At 40.8% G+C, this 24,053-nt stretch overlaps 2 protein-coding genes across 16 annotated transcripts in view; both read right to left on the bottom strand.

The window, feature by feature from the left end:
- Nucleotides 1-4,234: 4,234 nt before the first annotated feature.
- LOC135097994 (uncharacterized) lies at nt 4,235-23,687 on the bottom strand. 14 transcript variants are annotated; one of them, XM_064000165.1, is made up of 10 exons: nt 23,549-23,687; nt 22,667-22,914; nt 21,797-21,957; nt 21,287-21,544; nt 15,488-15,560; nt 10,650-10,773; nt 9,570-9,721; nt 8,564-8,673; nt 5,286-5,466; nt 4,235-4,748 (listed from the first exon to the last, which is right to left on the bottom strand). In XM_064000165.1, the coding sequence occupies exons 3-10, from the start codon at nt 21,821-21,823 to the stop codon at nt 4,654-4,656; spliced, it is 1,020 nt and encodes a 339-aa protein (XP_063856235.1). In that variant the 5' UTR covers nt 21,824-21,957; nt 22,667-22,914; nt 23,549-23,687; the 3' UTR covers nt 4,235-4,653. The 14 variants fall into 14 exon arrangements, 12 of the variants coding, with proteins under 12 accessions (XP_063856235.1, XP_063856236.1, XP_063856239.1 ...); XM_064000166.1 differs by having other exon boundaries at nt 9,576-9,721; XM_064000169.1 differs by having other exon boundaries at nt 9,588-9,721.
- LOC135097995 (uncharacterized) overlaps nt 23,670-24,053 on the bottom strand; it is a 34,343-nt gene continuing 33,959 nt past the window's right edge. For both annotated transcript variants that reach the window (XM_064000179.1, XM_064000177.1), the window contains one exon: nt 23,670-23,805. The gene's annotated coding sequence lies outside the window, so the exon portion shown is untranslated. The remainder of the gene's footprint in view (nt 23,806-24,053) is intronic.

Here is a 24,053-nt window from a genome sequence, read left to right as displayed (position 1 = left end):
TTTAGTTGGGTGGATTCCTTTCGTTAATGTTAGGCTAAATCTTGTTGGTTTGTCGTCTCCCATCTGTCTTGTATTTTCAGTCACCCATTTCATCACTGTTTTCCATAGTCACCTTCAGATGTCTTTCTCCCCTTGCAGTCTCGTTTCCTTCTGCCTCGAACGTTTCCCGGTTCATTTCTTTGCAGTTGAAGTCACCAACCAATGATTCCCTTTTATTACTTTTGATTAATTTACTCAAGTACTGAATGGTATCTTCTGCTATTTGCTCCAACAACTTGTTTTGGGTGGTACGTGGGTTGTTATTACCATCAGTATTTTTCCATTACTAACCTCCAAGTTAATACTCACTATTTCTGCTTTTCATCCCCTATATTTCACTATTTTTGTCTTCACCTCATTTCCTGTCATTATCATTACACTTCCTCCTCCTTTGGCAGTCCTGTCTCTTCTCCACATATTGCAGTTATTGTTAGTCTGGTTTTCTTCTTTTACCTCTGTTGCCACTAAGCATGCCACCTTCGTTCAGGTTTATCTCTCTCAAATATTTTTGCTGTTCCAGTTTTCTGCATGTTGATCTGTCTATGTTGGCACACGTCACAGTTTGTTGTTCGTTTGTGCTGTTTTTCTCTACTTTATTTTAATTTATTTCTTTACTTTATGTACCATTTCTTCACTCTGTCTCCCAAAAGTCTCCAGAAAAATGTATTTTTTTCTTATTTTGTTGTTGATTCATTTTTCTCTTTTGTCTCTCCATACATTTCTTTCAGTTTTTTTTTCCATTCTTCTGTTGTTGATTCATTTTTCTCTTTTGTCTCTCCATACATTTCTTTCAATTTTTTTCCATTCTTCTTCATTTGTGTTGTTGTTAATGCATATATCCTTGCAATGTTCTTATCTTAGTTTGGATGTTCTTTGTGGTACCTGTTGTTTCCTAATTTTATAATATTCCTCTTTGTATGAGGAGACCACACCACTGCCACATATTCCAATCTTGGTCTTATCATGGAAATCAACAACTTTTTTATCATTCCGTCATCCAAATATGAGAATGCCATTCTTACTCTTTTTAACAAATTCATCGTCTCTCCAGTAATTTTATCAATGTGTCTTTCCAGAGTCAGATTTTCAGCGACTGTTACTCCTAAATCCACTTCCTCTTTTGACTTCTTTAACTTCACACCATCCACCTCATATGATATTGTATTCTTTTCTTACTCTTACCAAACTCCATTACTTTACATTTACTTAAATTGAATTCCATTTGCCAAGATTTACTCCATTTATTTATCTTAATTAAATCATCTTGCAGTACCATACTGTCATTTACATTTTCTACCCTTCTCATCAGCTTAGCATCATCTGCAAATAAGTTTACATAATTATCTATTTCTTCATTTATGTTATTTACATATATTACAAACATTATCGGTCCCAACACTGACCCCTGTGGGACACCACTAGTTCCTTTCAGCCAAGATGAATTTGTGTGTGTGTGTGTGTGTGTGTGTGTGTGTGTGAACCCATGCATTGTCTGGGCTGCCCTATGTGGAACTGGGGGAGTCCGGTACTGCTGTGTACCAGAGACAAGGGTGTGAGGAGACCAGCTATCAATCTTGTGCTGCTTTTTGTTCAATCTCACTGCTATTTCCCAAAACATTCTGAAGCATGTGTATTCTTCCACAGGCATCCCCACACACTATACTGGCTGGGAGTTGCACAGTCTGCTTCTTTTAATCCTTTTCCTCATGAATGTGCATATAAATTAGTCGTGCTGTGCCTTCTGTGCTGTGAAGTGCTTTGTTAATCTCTGAACTGAGAAGCATACTTGTTCATACTTCTGTGCTGCATCTCTACTGCATTCCAGAAGCTCTAGTTGAAGTTGTAAGAGTTTCTAAGGATGTGTTTATGGTTCCAGTGACAGATAACAGTGTTTCTACCTTACTAACAGGAGAAGCAGCCTTAGGGACATGGCTGATCATGTGTGGCTTTGGAAAATATTCATGGTAGGAGGGAAGAGTATTTCTGAATGTGGGTCCTTTTTGATAAGTTACATAGGTATTTAGGGATGTGCTTAAGAGAGATTAACAATATTTTTACCTCATTAACAGGAGAAACAGTCTTTGGAACCCAACAGATTCTCTGTGGCCTTGGAAAATAGTCTTAGTGAGAGAGCTGAGGGTTTGTGAATGTGGACCTAACTTGTGAGTTCAGTGTGATGCCCATAATGCTACAGGAGCACTGATGTGTGTGTGTCCCCCTGCAGGTGATGTCACAGAGAGCAAGTAGAAGAAAGCCTGGGAGACTTGCTTAACTCAGGAGCAAGAGCTGTGCCTCACCGGAGCTCTGCAATGTGTGGCAGCGACTGCAGGAATCAACACTCGGGTTTGTCAGCACAGTCACAACGACTTTGTTCATCAGACTGTTGGTGAAAGGTGATCAGTGTGAAAGAGGTCAGGATGTGTGTGTGTGTGTGTATTTGTTTGTTTACCTAGTTGTCATGTACAGGATGGGGGCTATGGTGGTGGTGTCTCGTCTTTGTCTGGTGGTGTCTGACACGGCCATAAATTCCTACATCATCTCTGCAAACACACGCACGCACGCACACACTACTTTCTCATCAGTCCATTCATGCAGCTACTGGTGTGTGGGGAAAGGTGGTATGTATGTCTTGTGATGGAATTGAATAATAGTGTTTTGTTGTCTTGAAAGATTTCATTCAGTTTAAAATTCCTGCTGCAACAATTGCTGTACCTACTTTGCAATAGTTTCATGAGTGAATATGTACATCACATCAGCAATAAAGGATCAAGCTTTTAGAGTTTGTTTGCAACAGTCATGCATGAATTGTCCTGATGAAATAGCTGTTGTACAGCTATTTCATCAGGACATCAGGTAGCAGGTGATTGTGAGTAGTGCCATGCAGCCAACACCTGGGCTGTGTCTCTGCCTGTCACACCCTCACTGTGAAGGAGCGCATGGAGGTGGTCTGGGGAGCCACAGTAGAATTTGTGATATTGGGCCCTCTCAGGTTTTATTGTGCCATTGTCTCACCTCTTGCTTTAGCAGCCTGGAGTGGAGATTGATAGGGTTTTCAAAAGTGTTTTCGTGATTCTGGTGGTAGTTGTAACATTGTTAACCTCTTGTTTGTCCAAGGCCTCATTCGTGAGTGTTTCATTCTTGGCTATTAGTTTTAGCAAGCTGTAGTGGAGGTCAGCAGGAGTTTGAAGCCTCCGATGAGGACAAAGCACTTAAGAACGTGAACCTCCGCCCCAACATGTCTCCCTCGTGTGTGTGTGTGTGTGTGTGAGAGAGAGAGGAGACCTTCACCACCTTGATGTGTGTCCTGTAGTGCAGTGAAGTATGGAATGGGACTCCTTGTGTGTGTGTGTGTGTGTGTGTGTGTGTGTGTGTGTGATGGAAGGCTCTTTGATGTGAGTGTGTCCCATTGAATTGTGGAATACAATTCTTTCTTTTCTCTGTGTTAGAGGACTCATGCTGCACACTATCAAGTCCCAGGCCATTGTGTAATGAAACTGCCTCTTCTTCTAAGCATTGTCAGTTTCCTCACTACTCTTATTACACTGTTTCTCCTTCAGATTCCACAGACCGACTGGGAGACACACAATGTCAGTGCCACCGTGCAGGGAGTGAGGCCCAAGAGGAGGAAGAGGAGCATTCAAGAGATCAGCTGGCCAGCAGTCCATTCAGGTGTGCCTTTCATTACATCGTTATTTGTCCATAGTTTCCCTTCTGGGGTTGGACAGACCATGAGTATCTCCCACTTGCAGCTGTAGACAATTTCTTCCTTATTGTTAAGTGTTATCATGCCTTCCTCCACACACCATCTCAAGGTCTTCCCAGTGGTTTCCTTCCAAGTACTCTGATGCTCTCTTCAGTTAGTGACCCTGATTTGTAAGCGCCAGGAAGACTGCATGGATAAGGCAGACCACAAACCTTCTGCTAGATGTGGAGTGGCGAATGGCAGCAAAAATACTGGCAGCATCTGATTCTTTGCACCAAAATAGTGTTCTTGTTAACAGATTTATTCACTGCTCACTCATTCACTCACCTCTGAAGGAGTGAAGAGTGTGCACTGAAGTAAGCATTGCAACTGGTGTGTGTGTGTGTGTGTGTGTGTGTGTGTGTGTGTGTGTGTGTGTGTGTGGTGTGTTTCTGGTGATGGAGTTTAATAACAGGGTTTTGTCATCTTGAAAGATTTCATAAAAGTACTGAATCTGATTTGGAATTCATGTTGCAACAAAAACTCTCCCTCCTTTGCAACAATTTCACAAATGTATACAGGAAGCAAAGGATGAAGGTTTTAGGCCAAAATGAACTGACAGGAATCAGGAATGATGCGTCCAGCAAAACCTGGCAACACAACAGTGATGTGCATGCTGGTATGTCAGGTCAGGGGTCACCTGCACTTTTTGGGAAATATTCATGAACTCTTGCTTAAACAGAAAATGTTGCAAAATTTCTCACAGGGACTGATCAGGTTCCTCTCCTAGGCATGGAGAGAGAGAGAGAGAGAGAGAGAGAGAGAGAGAGAGAGAGAGAAGGGGGGCAGGGGGGAGAATTTAATTTTCTTTTATCTATCTTTCTCTCATTTCTTCTTTTATTTCTTCCTCTTCTATTATCCTCATTCTTCTCTCATGTCCTCTTCCTTCTTTGTTGTCTTCTCTCTCCTTCTCTTTCTTCCCTCCTTATTATCATCTGTCTTCTCCTCTTCCTTCTTTCTATCACTTCTGAAAAAAAAACAATGAAAATATAAATAATACATTTTGAACATAATAATAATAATGATAATTAATTCTCACAATCAGTAACATTCTCTCTCTCTCTCTCTCTCTCTCTCTCTCTCTCTCTCTCTCTCTCTCTCTCTCTCTCTCTCTCTCTCTCCTTTATCTCATCCTTCTCATGTCCCCCTCTTCTCTTCCTTCCTTCCTTTCTTATATTCTTCCTCCTCTTTTCTTCCTTTGTCTCTTCTGTCAGTCATTCCTCTGAAATATGAATAAATTTAGAATAATAGTAATAAATTTAATAGAAATAATTTCTTGTATTCTCTCTCCTACACACACACAAAACTCTCTCTCTCTCTCTCTCTCTCTCTCTCTCTCTCTCTCTCTCTCTCTCTCTCTCTCTCTCTCTCTCTCTCTCTCTCTCTCTCTCTCTCTCAACAAAACCCCTTCTTTTACTCACATACTCAAAAACTCCCTCCCACTACTCACTCAAACTGATTCTCTTACACACACACACACACACACACACACACACACACACACCCAGGCTTCCAAGTTGATAATCCAAAAGCCAGCAGATGACAGCTTCCTTCCAGCACACACTTGTATCGCCCAACTTGACCTGCCTGAATACAAGCTGATACAGTCCATGCAGCAGAGTAAAGTTTGAACCTTTTTTTGTTGTTATAACTTGTGGTATGGTCCAGCAGTCTTCCTTTTCCCACTTTTTAAGAGGGGAGAGAAAGAATGGTAGATGACACCACTTGTAAGGAAGACACAAGTTACTATAGTTTAGATGTACTAAAAATTTTTGCACACTAAATGTTTATTACCAAAAAGCTTTATATATATATATATATATATATATATATATATATATATATATATATATATATATATATATATATATATATATATATATAGATTGATTGATTGATGGAGATATACATTGGTCCCTCTTGTTTCAGTTTGGCAATAGGTTTGAACTGGTACCAACAACCAAACTGGCACATCAGATCCACTTTTGGTGCGCCACTCACTGACGTAACAGAATGGTGTTGATCTAGTTTGTCGTCCATGTGCATTGTTTGATTTTTGGTAACCTCCCAACAGCCATCTTACTGTTTTTTTGCTGCAATTAACCACATCTTTGGTGTTTGTCCCCAGGAGTGCAGCCTCTACAAGTGATGGAGGGTTGAGGGAGCCAGAAGGGCATGGACACTTGGATATGGATGACACTGGTTTGGGTGCCAAATATTAATAGTGCACCTACACAATTACCACACTCGCTCCTCTCACCAGGCTTAACTATAAATAATTAAAGGTAAATAACATCTGTCATCTATTATCTATTGTATTCTATATTGCTGTTAATGTTTCATGTATAATGTATAATGTTAATGTATAATGTCTTTGCTTTCAAATGCAAGTCAAAAGGGTGAACCCAGGCCTTGCCAAAGACTAATGTATAATTTTCCCATTTATAGTACTATTCACATTTGACAAATTTCACTGCTAACAGTGAGGGACTACTGTAAATGTAGTAGTAATAATAATAATAATAATAATAATAATAATAATAATAATAAAAAGTAATGATAAAGTGCAAGACATGTTCATTAATGCAATTATTTTCTCCAACATGGAGGAGTGAGTGAGGAGGCACATTTGTCTGTGATTAAGGAATGCAAATGACGATGTTCCAAGGATGTCACCCTGTCCTGGGCCATGACATGAGAGAGAAGAGGAAAAAAAGGACTCTCTCTCTCTCTCAGTTTCCATAACATACCAAACTGCTCTGGTGTTAATTTCATGAATTGCTGTATAATAGAAATGGGAATGTTAGTTCAATGCATTTAGCTCTGAGTGTGAAAGAATGACAAGAAAGAATGCAGAGGATACTAGAACACATGCACAGAAAACTGAAAGATTTTTAAACTTCTGAATAGGTGTGAAAAAAAAAAAAAATGCAAAATCAGTGTCTCCTTAAAACAACACATGACAGCAATGATAACTTACACAACAATAATGCTTGATGAAGACTATATTTCCAACACAGATTTATGACAACATTTGGCAAAGCTGTGCACTGTTTGTGTTAAAACTATCCTCTCATGGCGAAGTTGGTTAGTCATTATAGGGTTATGATGATATAATGGTGTTTATTTTAGCTAATTTCCAATGACTCCTAATAATATAAGATTAAGTAAGTATTTCATTGTTTACATTAATTTACAAAATTTCACAACTACAACCTCAGTGATGTTTAGTTAATCCAATTTTGTTCATAACTACTACACTTTTGCCAGTGGTTTACCCATAGTACAACACAAACAACTACAATATCATTCATGTTATTTCACTTCCCAAAAAATTAAACAACTATGTACATGATCTAGTTTACAATAAAAGGATTTTGAACAATAGTTTCCCCATCAATCAACCCTAATTTTTTTTCCAGCTACAAAGAACAATTCAACTACAATACCATTCATGCTATTTCATCCATTTGAAATTTCACATGCAAGTGATTTACAGTACTTTACCAAAAAAGAATTAAGATCAACAATGTTCCCATCAATTAACCCTTTAAACTTTCCCACCTACAATCTGACAAGTGGAGTCACCAGTTTTAAATGTCAATAGTTATCCAAGATTGAATTTATGCCTTCCAATCCTCTGTGGGTCTTGGAGGTGGTCATGAGTCCCATTGCTCTCCTGAGAGCAGTGCAGGAGGTTGCCTTCAACATAAACCTTCTTGACAAAATAAACATAAACCTTCTTGACAAAGTACTTGGATGACTTGTTGCAGCTTTGCTCTTTTCTGATGGTGACTGCAGCCTTCAACTCAAGGCATAGCTTCTCCAAGGCACCCATCATGCTTTACTTTAGCCCAGTGATCTGTGGAGAATAAGTAGTGGTGATGGTGGTGGTCCACCTCTCCAATACAAGAATTCACCATTATTAACAATTTTTCATCCTTTTCACCAGTAAACTCTGGAACTCCCTGCCTGCTTCTGTATTTTCTTTTCCTTATGACGAATTTTTTCATGAGGAAGGTCCCAAGACACTTCTCCAATCTTGGATAATCCTTACTACTACACACCATCAGACAAAAATACCGTGAAGGATGCAACTCCCTTTTTAGAAGAGCCAAAGGTCACAGGAGCAAAGGTGATGGGACCCTCCATGCCCTCGACACTCATATCAAGCCCCATTACCACCTGCATCACTCAGGAACACACCATCACCACCATTACCATTGTGTTGTGGCATCATATCAGTGGTATAATAATTGTAAGAACACAAGGGAAACTGCAAGAAGCCGTCTGGTCTACACATGGCAATCCCTGCATGAAATGTGCTTACCTATTTTCACTATCATCCTCATGCATAAATTTGTCTAATCTTTTAAAGCTCCCTAATGACTCAGCACTAACCTAACTACTGAGTCTTATTTCATTCATCTATCACTCAATCTGAGAACCAGTTCCTTCCTATTTCTTTTTTAAATCTAACTTTATCAAGCTTGACATGAAGAAACTGAGGATAGTGATAATGGTTGCTATTTCTAATTATTATTCTTACTTCCATTAACACTCAGAATATGAAGTCTGTCTTTATTCTTATTTTGGGTCCCCAGTGGAAAGGGATAGTCTCAGTGACCACTGCACTACAAGCCAAATAGCTTAAAAATGCCTTTAAAATGAAAATAATGGCTACTCTTCACAACCACAGTGCTGCATCCCTCTTTTCTAAACATCTTCACTCTAACCCCTGCTTCCCTGCTCCCTCCAAGACCCAGTGACAGCCTCCCTCACCTCTGGGTTCACTTGAGGAGCTGCCGTCAGCCACCCAATGACATTCATTTGCACGTTCTTGGTGACAGAGTTCTCCTGGATATCCAAATTTTCAGGAAACACCACCAAGCCTGTAAGGAGAATTGGTGAAGAGAGAGAGAGAGAGAGAGAGAGAGAGAGAGAGAGAGAGAGAGAGAGAGAGAGAGAGAGAGAGAGAGAGAGAGAGAGAGAGAGAGAGAGAGAGAGAGAGACACTGTATGTTAGATGCAGACAAAATGGTAAAGTAAGGTATTAAAATCTTGCATGCAAAAAAAGATATGCACACTAATAAATACTATATTACAAAATGTTAAAACATCCATAAACTCCTTGCACATCATACTGAGGTCACACTCCTCTTATTCCCTCAGATGCTACCAACAACTTTATTTAAACACAGATAGATAGATAGATAGATGGATAAAGACAGAAATAGATAGTCACATACACACTCTTATTCCCTCCATAGATAGATGGATAAAGACAGAAATAGATAGTCACATACACACTCTTATTCCCTCCAAGACACAACAGTGACTTGATTTCAACAGATAGACACACACACACACACACACACACACACACACACACACACACACACACACACACATCAGGCTCGGGTCTGAGTACATGTACTCAACCAGATTCCAAATGTAGTGCAGTGGTAGATGTATAGGTAGAGGTAAGATCAGGGTGACACAAGCCTGTCCCTGGGGAAGCCAGGTGGTCTGGATTGGTACCAGTGAAGTCATATGAGTTACAGCCACTGCAGTTCCCACTCCTGCTGCTAATCTGTCAGCACCTTCGTGTAAATATGTGGAGTGAGAAACAGCTGTCAAATGCCATCTGGACTGACAGGCTGCTTCACTGAGAGGCACACAGCAATCCATCCCCATCAGGTATCAAGCGACATTCACCCCAAACTCTCCACATTCACACAGATAGACAGACATAATACACACAGAAATAAATTAATAGATACACATACACATACAGAATTGGTTACCAGGAGAGACAAAGTGGAGATGCCAGCCAGCAGGTACAACAGACACCTGAGCAGCAAGTTGGTATCTAACACTGACCTCACTGATGATGACATCTACAGGAATTGTTGACAAGTTGTTCTTGGGTAAATAGATCCTGGAGGAAATACACAGAAAAGATCCATTATTGCAGGGACAAACAAAGGCTGGATATTGAGGGGATACAACAAAGAGTTAAGGAAAGGGAGGTTTTTCACTGAAGGATCAAAGAAAAGCTGGATATTTGGAAGGGCAACAGGAAAGTTGAGAAGAGGGAAATGTTGGAATGATACAAAAAATGCATGTGTTTTCTGTCTGTGCATAAAACACACACACACACACCTCTCTCTCTCTCTCTCTCTCTCTCTCTCTCTCTCTCTCTCTCTCTCTCTCACCTCTTAAAGATCTGGGCCTTCTCCTTGGGCATGCACTCACATCCCTCCCCAGTATCTCAATCAATATCTTTTGATCCTGAGAAGAAACAAGAGAACTATGTGGAATGAAAGAGACAAAATATACACAAGAAAACAACAAAACACACAGTCACTGGACTAACCATCTCAGTGACCTTTAGAAATACTGGAATTTTCAAGGGTACTTCATGATTCTGGTGATAGTTTAACAAGTATTCTGCATCACCAGAAGAAAGAAACACCTATGAGAACCTGACTCATTATCATGAAAACAGTCCTTATGAAAGTTGATGGGATTTTCAAGGACATTTTTTTTCATGATTCAGGATATAGTTAATAGTATTCTGCATCATCAATCAACCAATCATAAAAACTAGACTCCTCTTTGAAAACAGTTCCCATAACACCTCAGGCATTTCACAATATGGGGATAAAAGTTAAGGTTCCCCGCAATTCTTACCACAAACCAGACTCCTCTTTGAAAACAATTCCCATAACACCTCAGGCATTTCACAATATGGGGATAAAAGTTAAGGTTCCCAGTGTGTCTTACCACAAACCAGACTCTTCCTCTTTGAAAACAGTTCCCATAAGACCCAAGGCATGAGAGTTAAGGTTCCCTGTGTGTCTCACCACAAAAACTGCTCCATCCAGGAGAGAGCCACCAGCACCCACAAACTTGAGGGAGAGGAAGAAGGGGTGAGTGGCATGGAGGATCTCTGGGTATTTGAGAAGGATTTCCTTGGCCATCCTTGTGCTGCTGAGAGAGAGAGAGAGAGAGAGAGAGAGAGAGAGAGAGAGAGAGAGAGAGAGAGAGAGAGAGAGAGAGAGAGAGAGAGAGAGAGAGAGAGAGAGAGAGAGAGAGAGAGAGAGAGAGAGAGAGAGAGAGAGAGAGAGAGAGAGAGAGAGAGAGAGAGAGAGAGAGAGAGAGAGAGGAAAAAAATAAAATAAAATAAAATAAAATAAAATAAAATAAAATAAAATAAAATAAAACAAAATAAAATAAAATAAATAAATAAAAATAACTGAGGTGCCAGGCTCTACAAGACAGAGCCAAAAGAATTACCCTAAATTTAAGAAGTGTCTTGTATAAGGAAGTACAGACACAGGCAGGGAGCTCCAGAGTTTACCAGACTGACACCGATACTCAAGAAGACTCCACGTACCAGCTAGCGGAGACGACAGCAACCTTGGCTATGAGTTGCTGCCTCACGTCTGGCACCTCAAATATGACATTCTCAAAGGTGAGCATTGACACGGCCTCATCTGGTACATACAGCCTGACACAGGGTCTGTTGTCAGTATTTGTGTTGGGAAGATATGGGTGGTGGTATTTTAATTTATTTATTTTTTTCATGCAGGAGGGACACTGGCCAAGGGCAACAACTCTCCCCCTCCAACCACCAAAAAATAGAAAGACCCATTGAGATGCCAGTCCCAGAAAAGGCTCCAAAGCAGCAATCAAAAAGTGAAGGATAAGTGTCTTGAAACCTCCCTCTTGAAGGAATTCAAATCATAGGAAGGTGGAAAGACAGAAGCAGGCAGGGAGTTCCAGAGTTTACCAGAGAAAGGAATGAATGATTGAGAATACTGGTTAACTCTTGCATTAGAGAGGTGAACATAATAGGGATGAGAGAAAGAAGAAAGTCTTGTGCAGCGAGGCCGCGGGAGGAGGGGAGGCATGCAGTTAGCAAGATTAGAAGAGCAGTTAGCATGAAAACAGCAGTAGATGATAGCAAGAGATCCAACATTGCAGTGATGAGAAACTGGCTGAAGACAGTAAGTTAGAGGAGAGGAGCTGATGAGACAAAAAGCTTTTGATTCCACCCTGTCTAGATGAGCAGTACAAGTGGAACCCCCCACAGACATGTGAAGCATACATGGACAGATATGGCCCCTGTAAAGAGTTAGCAGTTAGGGGGGGAGATGAGAAAAACTGGTGGAGACATCTCAGAACATCTAATTTCATAAGAGCTGTTTTAGCTAGAGATGAGATGTGAAGTTTCCAGTTTAGATTATAAGAAAATGACAGACTGAGGATGTTCAGTGTAGAAAGGGGGACAGTTAAGTGTCACTGATGAAGATGGGATAGGTATCTGGAAGGTTGTGTCAAGTTAACAGATGGAGGAATTGAGTTTTTGATGAACTGAATAATACTAAGTTTGCTCTCCCCCAATCGGAAATTTTAGAGAGATCAGAAGTCAGGTCTTCTGTGGGTTCCCTGCATGAACTCTTTACTTCCTGAAGGTTTAGACTTCTACAAAAAGATGTAGAAGTGCACAGTGGTATCATCAGCGTAGGAGTGGATAAGACAAGAAGTTTGGTTTAGGTCATTGGAGAATAATAAGAAGAGCAGTGGTGGCTCGTGACTGTTACTGATTGGGGGGCTGTCTCACATTCAAATAAAATCTTAAATGCTTTTATTGTTATTGTTTAACATACAATTGATTGATAGATTATAAAGATAGATAGATAATTATTTCATTCTTTAGGTCTTATCCTAACAGTAAATGCTTGACTTCCTTAGTGCTGGCTTAGGCTATTTGAAAAGGAAGTCCATTCTCCTGTTCCTGTTTTGTGCAAACAGATCAATAACTTTTTCATTTAAACCTGGCATATTATTCATAGAAATCTTCTCTATTGAAATCATGGCAAGTGCGAGTTCTTTCAATGCAGAAACCATCTTTGCTTCTTGCGCCATTTTGCAAAATACAGCTAGGCCTACATGGGAAAAGAAAAAAAACTATTTTATATGATGTTTCTGTGATTTTACACCATCTATGATAATCAAGATTGAGCACAAGCCATCACTGATTAATAATATTTTAAAATCATCCCTGACAAATTGAAAAACACGATTGAAAATAAGACCGACGCAAGAACACTCACAGTGTGTGAGTGTGGACGCAGTCCACACTCGCCATTCCACCCGGGAAGGCTCCCCCATTTCTCCCCGCTTTCGTATCATTAAATAGTAAATAATTTCCGTACTTCCTCATTGTTTTGCAGTATTTTTTTTTTCATATAAACATGTGAGAATTGGTGTTTTCATGTGAATGATAGTCAAACATAAATAAATTAACATTATTTTCGTGAATCCTAGAAATCCACTGGGGGGGATGCAGTCTCGCAGTCCCTATTGATGAGCCGCCACTGAAGAAGAGAGTGGGTAACAGGACAGAACCCTGAGGAACACCACTGTTAATAGATTTAAGGGAAGAACAGTGACCATCTACCAAAGCAGCAATAGAATGGTCAGAATGGAAACTTGAGATGAAGTTACAGAGAGAAGGATAGAAGCTGTAGGAGGGGATAATTTGGAAATCAAAGCTTTGTGCCAAACTCTATTAAAAGCTTTTGATATGTCCAAGGCAACAACAAAAGTCTCTCCAAAATCTTTAAAAGAGGATGACCAAAACTCAGTAAGGAAAGCCAGAAGATCACCAGGAGAGTGGCCTTGATGGAACCCATACTGGCGATCAGATAGAAGGTTGTCAAGTGAAAGATATTTAAAAATCTTCCTGTTGAGGATTGATTCAAAAACTTTAAATAGGCAGGAAATTAAAGCAATAGGATGGTAGTTTGAGGGATTTGAAGTCACCCTTTTTAGGAACAGGCTGAATGTAGGCAAACTTCCAGCAAGAAGGAAAGGTAGATGTTGACAGACAGAAATGAAAGAGTTTGACTAAGCAAGGTGCAAGCACAGAGGCACAGTTTCGGAGAACAATATGAGGGACCCCATCAGGTCCATAAGCCTTCTGAGGGTTTAGGCCAGCAAGGGCATGGAAAACATCATTGTGAAGAATTTTAATAAGTAGCATGAAGTAGTCAGAGAGTGGAGGAGAGGGAGGAACAAGCCATGAATCATCCAAGGCAGAGTTTTAAGCAAAGGTTTGAGTGAAGAGTTCAGGTTTAGAGATAGATGTGATAGCAGTGGTGCCATCTGGTTGATATAAAGGAGGAAAAGAAGGAGAGGCAAAGTTATTGAAGATGTTTTTGGCTAGGTGCCAGAAGTCACAAGGGGAGTTAGATCTTGAAAGATTTTGACACTTTCTATTAATGAAGTAGTTTTTGGCTAGTTGAAGAACAGACTTAGCATGGTTCCGGGCAGAAATATAATGTGAATGAGATTCTGGTGATGGAAGGCTCAAGTACCTTTTGTAGGCTACCTCTCTATCATGTATAGCACAAGAACAAGCTGTGTTAAACCAAGGTTTGGAAGGTAAAGAGTGAGGAATGTACATCTCCATGCCAGACACTATTACCTCTGTTATGTACTCTGCACACAGAGACAGGTCTCTGACACGGAAGCAGTAGTCATTCCAAGGAAAATCAGCAAAATACCTCCTCAGGTCCCTGTAGCTAGCTGAGACAAAATGCTAGAGGCACTTCTACTTATGGGGATGCTGAGGAGGGATTGGAGTGATAGGACAAGATACAGATATGAGATTGTGATTGGAGGAGCCCAACAGAGAAGAGAGGGTGACAGCATAATCAGAAGGTTTAGAGATTAGGAAAAGGTTAATAATGTTGGGCGTATCTCCAAAACAGTTAGGATTATGAGTAGAATGTTGCACCAATTGCTCTAGGTCCTGGAGGATACCAAAGTTGAAGGTTAGTTCACCAGGATGGTCAGTGAAGGGAGATGAAAAGGAAAGCCAAAGCTGGTGGTGAACATTGAAATCTCCAAGAATGGAGACCTCCACAAAAGGGAAGAGTCAGAATGTGCTCCACTTTGAAAGTAGTCAAAGAATTTCTTATAATCAGAGGAGTTAAGTGAGAGCTATACAGCACAAATACATTTAGTTTGAGAGTGACTCTGTAGTCGTAGCCAGATGGTGGAAAACTTGGAAGATTCAAGAGCATGGGCAAGAGAGCAGGTTAAGTTGTTGCACACATAAATGCAACATCCAGCTTTGGATTGAAAATGAGGATAGAGAAAGTAGGAGAGAACAGAAATGGGGCTAATGTCAGTTACCTTAGACACCTGTGTTTCAGTGAGGAAAAGAAAATGAGGTTTAGTAGAGGAGAGATGGTGTTTTACAGACTGAAAATTAAATCCAAGACTGCGAATGTTGCAGGAGTTAATGAAGAAAAAGTTGAGGGAGGTGTCAAGACACTTATGGTCGATACCAGAAGAGCAGTCTGATCTGGGGACATTTGTGGTCCCCTCCCCCGATGGTGACTCTGAGGCTGGTGTAGGAGTCGCCATGACAATTGAGTGAAGAGTGTGTGTGTAATTAGGTGCTTGTAGTTTTGTATGAAGGAAGAAAGTTGTTTTTAGAGGGCAGGCTGTGACTGCTCCCTTGTGTTGTGAGACACTAAGGGAAACATTCAGTGAGGTCACAGCTGCATTTAATGATAAGTTCACAGCACCCCATCATCCAGTGCTTTAGACCTCACTGGGAGTAATTATCATTTTGGCAGGTGCCTGCTGCCTCCTCCTTGTAACATTCTCTTCTGTTTCTTACTTGGCATACCTCTGGATAACCTCAAAGTGTCCCTCAGCAGTCTTTGCCAGCAGTTTGCCCACAAATGTCTGGCCTGAGGAGGAGAGAGAAGAGGCTCAGGAAAAAAATACAGTACAGATGCAATTTCTCTCAACTTCTGTGCTTTCTTATGGAAGGATAACAGAGAAGGTATGATTTTACTCCATTCATCTATCTACTTATCTATATACCAGGCCACCAATCCCAGACAAAGCACCACTCACTCACACACACATCACTCACACTCTTAGGCCCATTGGTCTCTGGTGGGAAGGAACAGTGTTGTGGACCTCCCTACAGCACCCTAGTAACTGTACTTACAAGACTCTGCTATGGTTATGGTCTTCACAGAAGATAGTAACACAATTCCTCTCATAAATTTTATGAGTCGTGTGGATGGTCTGGCACCAGCGTGGCAGTACATACATGCCCTGGCCTCACCTTAGGCCAACTAAGTACTGACTCATTATCCAGTAATTACTATCCCACTCCCTCCCCTCCCACCACTTAGGGGTAACATGCCACACATCTGAAAAAAAGTCTCCAAAAATCATGCACACACAAAAAAAACAGATACAGTATATGAAAAACAGCAAAACATAAGGAGTACCACAAGGTGTAATCTAAAGCCTGAGTGTAAACAAGCTATGTCTCAAACACACAGCTCAAACTTTGGCAGATTATTGCCAAAGTGCTGGATGATTTTTCAGTGTGCACAGACCAATGTTGCTTTTTGCACACATTTTCATTAAAAAAAAGTTAATTACAGTCCCTTAATTAACTTAGTAATTTCACCTTGAAAGCCTCACCATCAAACATTAAGCCAGAATTTTTGTAAACAAACTGAATGAATGTATCATGATAACAGAAATAATATTGTTTTATTACTTCATGCATGTATGCAAAAAATAAACTTGACTCGATTATTCCTGTCTACCCCACCTTTAAAGTCTTGCCATCCAAGCACTGGGCCAGAGTCCTTGTCAACAAACTGAATGCCTCTTGATAACAGAATTAATATTGTTTTATTACGCTATCCAAAAAAAATTTAACTTGATTTTGTCATCTCCTCACCTTCAATGACTTGCCATCAAACTACAATCCAGAATCTTTGTCAACAAACTGAACAATAACAGAAATTATATTGTTTTATTACTCTATAAAAAAAAAAAAAAAATCATTCCTGTCTGTCTCCTCACTTCCTCACATCATGTTAACAAAGATTATATCATTTTATTACTCTTTATATGCAACATTTAAGTCAATCATGCCTGTCTGTCTCCTCACCTTGAAAGCCAGGCCATTAAGCACCAAGCCAGAGCCCTTGTCAACAAAGTGAACAGTGATGGCGGTGGGCTGTCTGGCCTGCACTATGCTGGGCTGCTGCAGGACCATTGCTGCACTCGTCTGTGTCAAGCTGAGGGGAGGCCAAAAGAAGACCAACTATTACATCACTTATGCACTGAGGGGAGACCAAAAGAAGACCAGTTATTAGATTACTTATGTGCTGAGGAGAGACCAAAAGAAGACCAACTATTAGATCACTTATGTGACTCCAATAGTAATTGTATCTTGGTAAAGCTGAGATCCTTTTCTCTCCTTTTTTGGCACGTCAGACTTGTATTTCCCTCAGTATCCTGTCAGGCTAATCCCTAGAGACACCATTAATGTACCCTGATTAAGTTAAATTTAAAAGAGATAGGAAGGAATTGGTTTTTAAATAGTGGTGGATGAATGGAATGGACTCAGAGAGAGAGAGAGAGAGAGAGAGAGAGAGAGAGAGAGAGAGAGAGAGAGAGAGAGAGAGAGAGAGAGAGAGAGAGAGAGAGAGAGAGAGAGAGAGAGAGAGAGAGAGAGAGAGAAATTATTGGTGCATCTTTGAGTCCTTTCATGGGAACCCAAAAGGCCTGAAGGTTTACTAAACACACACACACACACACACACACACACACACACACACACACACACACACACACACACACACACACACACACACACACGCTAAAAATCCAGCCCTCTACGTCGCTGAGAGCTGCCCTAGTAGAAATACAGAGTCTGAGAGTTCACACTGGCTCTACTTGTTGCTGTCCCATCTCCAAAAGTGTTTTGCAGGAAGCAGTTAAATTGTTATAATGAGCAGTGAAGAGGGGACTTCTTCGGTCCCCACTATCATGTTTACCCCAACGGGGATCGTCCTGAAGGGAAGACAGAGAGACTTCTCAGGATTTGGGAAAGAGAACTGAAGGGTCGGGAAAGCAATGATGAGAAGGAAAATTATCACAGTGGAAACTGAAATGAAGGAAATGAAGGATAGACTTGAGAAGATGGAAAAGATGGTTGAGACTTTGATCACCAAGAAGGGGGGTGTGGAAAGGTGCATACGACGATCTACATAAAAAAACAAACGTTATATGAAAAAAAAGCAATGGAATATGAAGGGAAAGTGGAAGAGTTAAACGTAAAACAAGAAAATTGGAAGAAAGAACAAGAGGAAGAAAAGACTGATTTTAGGGAAATTGTGGAGGAACAAACAAAGGCAAAACAACACAAAGCTAACAGAAAAAGTTGTTCAAGTTATAAAACAGAAAGAAAACTTGGTGAGAGAAACTGAGGATAAGAAAAAAAACTTGTGGTATTCGGTCTGAAGGAAGAGTATACACCTCAGTGGACTGAAAGAGAAAAGAAGGAAAAGATATGTGTGGAAAAATTAGTGGGGACATTACAAGAAGAAAAAGAGCTCACTGGAGAGATCGAAGAAATTAAAAGAGGAGAAACCGGACATCATGGGAATTGTTGAAATTAAATTGGCAAGTGAAGGGATATATCAAATATTGGTGAAGGAAAATATAACCTCTGGATGAGAAATAGAAAAAAATAAACAGGGAGGAGGTGTGATGCTTCTAATTAGGAAGGATTTATTAGTGGAATCTGTCACATATGGGGTGGAGGAGGCAGAAGTATTGAAAATAAACTTAAGACAGAATACTGTAAGATACTGTAACATTGTGGTGACTTATGTTCTCCCCTATTCCAACTCTTGGAGAGAGGATGAATAAAACAAAATGCTTGAGGACACAAGGACACATTTGGCAGAGTTATTTGAGGAAAATGATGATATACTCCTGATGGGGGACTTTAACTGTAAAGAGATATCTAGGGAGAAGGCAGTGAGCCATCATGGGGGGAACAAGCTACTAGACCTGGCTATTGAAAATTTCCTGACACAATGGGTTACAGATGACACAAGATTTAGATGAAATGAAGCACCTTCAAGGCTCAATCTAATTTCCACCAAGAAACAAGAAATAGTAGAAGACCTTAAATACATAAACCCAATAGGAAAAAGTGATCATGTGCTGATTCAGTTCACAGCTACGGATAATAACCTCAGTATAAGAAAAGAGGACCACAGAAGAGAATGGCTAAACTACAGCAAGACTAACTTTGGACAACTTAGGAAGTATTTCAGTGAAGTGAATTGGAACATGGTTATTCAAAAGGAGGACATAGAGGAAAAGTGGACAGCTTTCCTGGACATTTATAATAAGGGAGTAGAGAAATGGGTACCCAAAAGATCAACAGAGAACCTTTTCAAAAAGGATTGGTACAACAGGAGATGTGCAACAGCTAGATTGGAGAGAGAAAAAGCATGGAACAAGTGGAAGAAAAACAGGAGACTGGACCTATGGAACAATTATATAAGGAAGAGGAACGAATTTCTTAAAACTCGCAGAGATGAGCAGAAAAATTTTGAAAAGAATGTTGTGGAGAAATGTAAAGACCAACCAAAATTATTTTATAAATTCATTAATGGAAAATTAAAGAGTAAAGATGAAATAAGCACAGTAGAAGCTGGAGAAGAGATAGTGGATAACCCAGAAGAGGTAGCTGAAGTGTTTAACAGATACTTCCACTCTGTGTCTACTAAGGAAAATGATTTCAGAGATGAGAGGACAGCATTAGAAAAAGGGACCGACCTAAAGGAGATTAAAACATCAGTAGATGAAGTAAAGAATATGTTGGAAGACCTGGATGTAAGGAAAGCAATGGGTCCTGATGGTGTCTCCAGTTGGATTTTAAAAGAGCATAGCTCACAATTAGTCTCAGTGTTGCACAATATAATTAGCACCACCCTGGTAAAAGGTAGAGTACCCATAGATTGGAAATGGGCAGATATTACCCCAATCCACAAGACTGGAAGTAAAGAAGATCCATTAAATTATAGACCTGTATCACTCACAAGTGTGGTGGCAAAGATTTGTGAAAAGATTATCAAGAACAGATGGGTGAAATACCTAGAGGACAACAAGGTGATAACAGAGAAACAGTTTGGTTTCAGAAAAGGGAGATCTTATGTCACAAATTTTATATATTTCTACTCAAGAGTAATAGATATAGTGCCAGAGAGAGATGGATGGGCCAACTGCATATACTTAGATCTGAGAAAAGCATTCAATAAAGTTCCACACAGAAGACTAATATGGAAATTGGAAACAACTGGAGGACTCAGTGGATCACTGTTAAAGTGGATGACTGACTTTTTGACAAACAGAGAAATGAGGACAGTAATTAAAGGCAGCAGGTCGAACTGGAGAACAGTAACGAGTGGCTATTTTGTTCACAGTTTATGTAAACGATGTGACAGAAGGTGTAGAAAGTTACATGAACATTTTCACTCATGATGCTAAGATTATGAGGAAAGTAACAAATGAAGAGGATTGCAATGCTTTAAATCAGGACTTAATTAAGATTAATGAAGGATTAATGAGGTGGAACATGGAGTTTAATGCTAAAAAATGTAGTGTGATGAGGTTTGGAAAAAGTGTGAAAAGACCAGTTGGCAACTATTACTTAGGGAATGAGGAAATCTCTATAAGATCAGAAGAAAAAGACCTAGGAGTAATTATTACTGATAATTTATCATTTTGGAAGCACATAAACAAAAATTATAGGAGAAACATATAAACTGCTGAAAAACATCAAGATAGCATTCTCCTATATTGATGAAGATATGATAAAAAACTGATAACAACGATGATACGTCCGAGATTGGAGTACACAGCATCAGTGTGGTCGAAGTTTGAAAAAGGATACAAGAAAGTTAGAAAGAATCCAGAGCTGCAACTAAAATCCTTGCAAGCTTAAGAGAGTATAGTTATGAGGAAAGGTTGAAGAGGTTGGGCCTGACTACACTAGAAAAAAAGAGGGAAAGAGGTGATTTGATAGCTATATATATAGAATACTGGAAAGAATGGAAAAGTCGGACAGAGAAGACCTCTTGATACCAGATACTAGAGACACAAGAGGACATGGAAGGAGACTGAATAGGAGTGTTTGCAGAAGAGACATCAAGAAACATAGCTTCCCACACAGAAGTATAACAGTGTGGAATGAACTTAAGGATGAGACTGTATGTGCAAAGACAATTCATAAATTTAAAGAAAATCTAGATAAAAGTCGATATGGAGACGGGACGGCACAAGCCTAGTGTGGATCTTGTCCTGTATTTCACAACTAGGTAAATACAACTAGGTAAACACACACACACACACACACACACACACACACACACACACACACACACACACACACACACACACACACAAGAACTGAATGAATACAGAGATGGGATAAGGAATGTAGCCCAGCCCCTGTTTATCACAAGTAGAAAAACAAAGGTGAGAGAGGCAAGAAATGTACATAAACTGATGGATGAATAAAGGAGGAGACAGAACCAGAGGTGTGTAGCTTAGTCCCTGTATACTACAACTACACACACACCTCTGTATCCAGCACAGTAAAGGACAGCTGCATTTCAAACACTGTGTACTGCACCACACTGCTGGACACACCACTCAGCACCAATGCACTGGATGGCTTGGCATACTCAGTCACTGCCAGGCTTTCCTTGATCTTCTCTGCCACCTCCTTCTCCTGCTGCTTGTAGAACAGCTTGGCATCCAGAATGACAACACTGCCTTCCTCCTCTGTGGCCTTTGGAGGGGCTTCCTTGGGTGGTGGCTCGATGGGGTCACTCACCTGAGGAAGAGAGGTGGGTATTGGAGGAACACACTACCTCTGTTAATGGTTCAGCTGATGACAAAGTGCAGGAGGACATGATTCAAGGCAGTAAAGGGGCAGAGAACAGTGTTATTTTACCAAAAGGAGTTACAGGAGTGAGAGATGACTTAAGGCAGTAAAGAGACAGAGTAGTGTTTGCCTTAAGAGGAAGCATTGGAGGAAGAGACAACATAAGATCACAAAGGAACAGAGAGCAGAGGTTCACTTTACCAAGAGAGAGAGGCACAGTTGCTGCATGATCCATCCTGGAATCTATTGACGGCCTTCTCCAGACTCTGCACCAGCTTCTTGTAGGGAATCACCTCCCCACCAATTGCTCCCTCCTCCTCCTCACCATTCAGGCTTGTAGTGTGAGCGCTGGCCACTTCAGCCTAAGTAAATTTAAGTTGTATTCTTAAACATTTTGTTCTCTTTAGTAATTATTTTCAGATATAATGAATAGTAAGAATCTCATAGGCAACTTTCCCATTCATTTGGCACAGTCCTTGTTAAACTACCACTATCTATCTATCTATATACCAGGCTGGCAATCTCACACAGGATGGCCCACACAAAGCATCACACACTCCTGCACACATCACTCACACTCTTAGCTCCGTTGGCTCCTAGTGTAATGGGACAGTCTTGTGGACCACCCTGCTACATCCCAAGAGCTTAGGCACACCACAGCTGTCCACATACTTCCACAGCAAAGCCTCACAGCATAAACTGGTTTAATCCTGCCCTTTCATGGTGAGATCATTCCCTATCACAAGTGTCATAAAAATTACCTTGAAAACTCAGATAAATTCCATTAGATTTCCAATTAGTTGAAACTCCAAAACATTTGAGAATAAGTCTTGCATGTTGAGCTCCTACTAGTAAGGGAGACCAGGCAGCCCAGACAGCCACACCAAACACAGCCACACCCAACATAGCCACAAACAACATGGTCACACATAACACACAGACCAACACTGCCACGCACAACACACAGATCCAACAAAGCCAGACTCAACACAGCCACACTGAACACAGCTGCACCCACCACAGTCAGACTCAACACAGACCAGACCCAACATGCATCCTCACTGTGCCCACCTCCAGCCTTCCCTGCTGTCTCTTGGAGAGCTCCTGCATAACACTGATGACCCTGATGTTGTCTGGGGATACCTCAAACAGGCTGGCCAGATTCAACACCACGTTCTGCTCATAAAACTCATCTTTCTTCACCATGAGGCCACTGGTGAGGGTGATCATGGGTGTGGTCTTGATGTCAAGGATGTGGCCTTCGCACAGCACCACATGGACCAACTTAGCACTGCGCTGGAAGAAGCTGGTCCCATTGCCTGCAGGGGAGGGTCTGGGTGAGCTGGGGAGGTGGCGACAGAGACAGGCATGGCATAATAGTGTTTCCCTTGCCTAAAACTATCAGGGAGAGCTATGACAAAACTGACAGGGAGAGACACGACAAGACTGACAGGGAGGCCTGACAAAACTGACATGGAGAGACATGACAAGACTGACAGGGAGGCCTGACAAAACTGACATGGAGAGACATGACAAGACTGAGAGGGAGGCATGACAAAACTGACAGGGAGGCACAACAAAACTGACATGGGGACATGACAAAATTGAGAAAGGCATAACAAAACTGACAGTGAGAGGCATGACAAAACTAAACAGATAGGGAGGCATGACAAAACTGACAGGGAGAGGCAAGGCTGAGTGGTTGTTCTGTTACCAGCAGGAAGAGACAAGGCAGAGCAGTTGGTCCTTTGCCCCAAACTGACAGGGCAAAGTACAGAGCTCCAGTGCCTCAAACAACACAAAACAACACACAGCCATTCCTTATATTCCCTACACAACACAACACACAGTCATTCCTTACATTCCCAACACAATGCAACACAACACACAACCATCCCTTACATTCCAAACACAACACGACACAACACAACACAGCACACAGCCATCCCTTACATTGTCCAACATGGGAAGGAAAGCCTGAGGATGGGTGGGGTTCTCAGGCAACAGCTTGTAGCCGGCTGCAGAGGTGTTGAGGTTGGCTGGGGGAACAAAGACACCATCCACATAGGTGTCATAACGCTGAGGCTTTCGGAAGATGAGCAGGACAACGGCCTCAGAGGATGGACTGTGTGGCAGGTGCAGACGCAGCACCTGAAGATGTGATGTGAGTGGAGGGTCAGTGTGGTGAGGTTAGGTTAGAGATGCAGCTCCTGAAATAATAATTGATTGGGTTAAGTTAGATTAGGTTGGCTTAGTGTTGGGTGAGATTGTGCTAGGTTGTGAGGTTAGGCTGGGTTAAATGATGTTAGGTTATGCGTCAAAAAGATTGGTGTAAATTGCCTGCTGTTTATATTCAATTACTATTATTATTATACCACTTAAAAATTACTACAACTACTATTACCATAGCTACAATCACTGTCTACTATTACTACTACCACCATTACAACCACTACAA

This window comes from Scylla paramamosain, unplaced genomic scaffold, assembly GCF_035594125.1.
Source record: "Scylla paramamosain isolate STU-SP2022 unplaced genomic scaffold, ASM3559412v1 Contig39, whole genome shotgun sequence".
Classification (NCBI taxonomy): domain Eukaryota; kingdom Metazoa; phylum Arthropoda; class Malacostraca; order Decapoda; family Portunidae; genus Scylla; species Scylla paramamosain.
Note: the sequence above shows the minus strand (reverse complement) of the source record. Positions and strands in the feature narration are given on the sequence as shown.

Excerpts from the sequence above, each read along its gene's own strand:
- LOC135097994 (XM_064000165.1), bottom strand. The coding sequence starts at position 21,823 with ATGCAGCAACTGTGCCTCTCTCTCTTG. Across the intron at positions 21,545-21,796 it reads AACTGTGCCTCTCTCTCTTG|GTGAGTGACCCCATCGAGCC; the intron begins GTAAAGTGAACC and ends TCTCTTCCTCAG. Across the intron at positions 9,722-10,649 it reads TGGATGGAGCAGTTTTTGTG|GATCTATTTACCCAAGAACA; the intron begins GTGAGACACACA and ends TATTTCCTCCAG.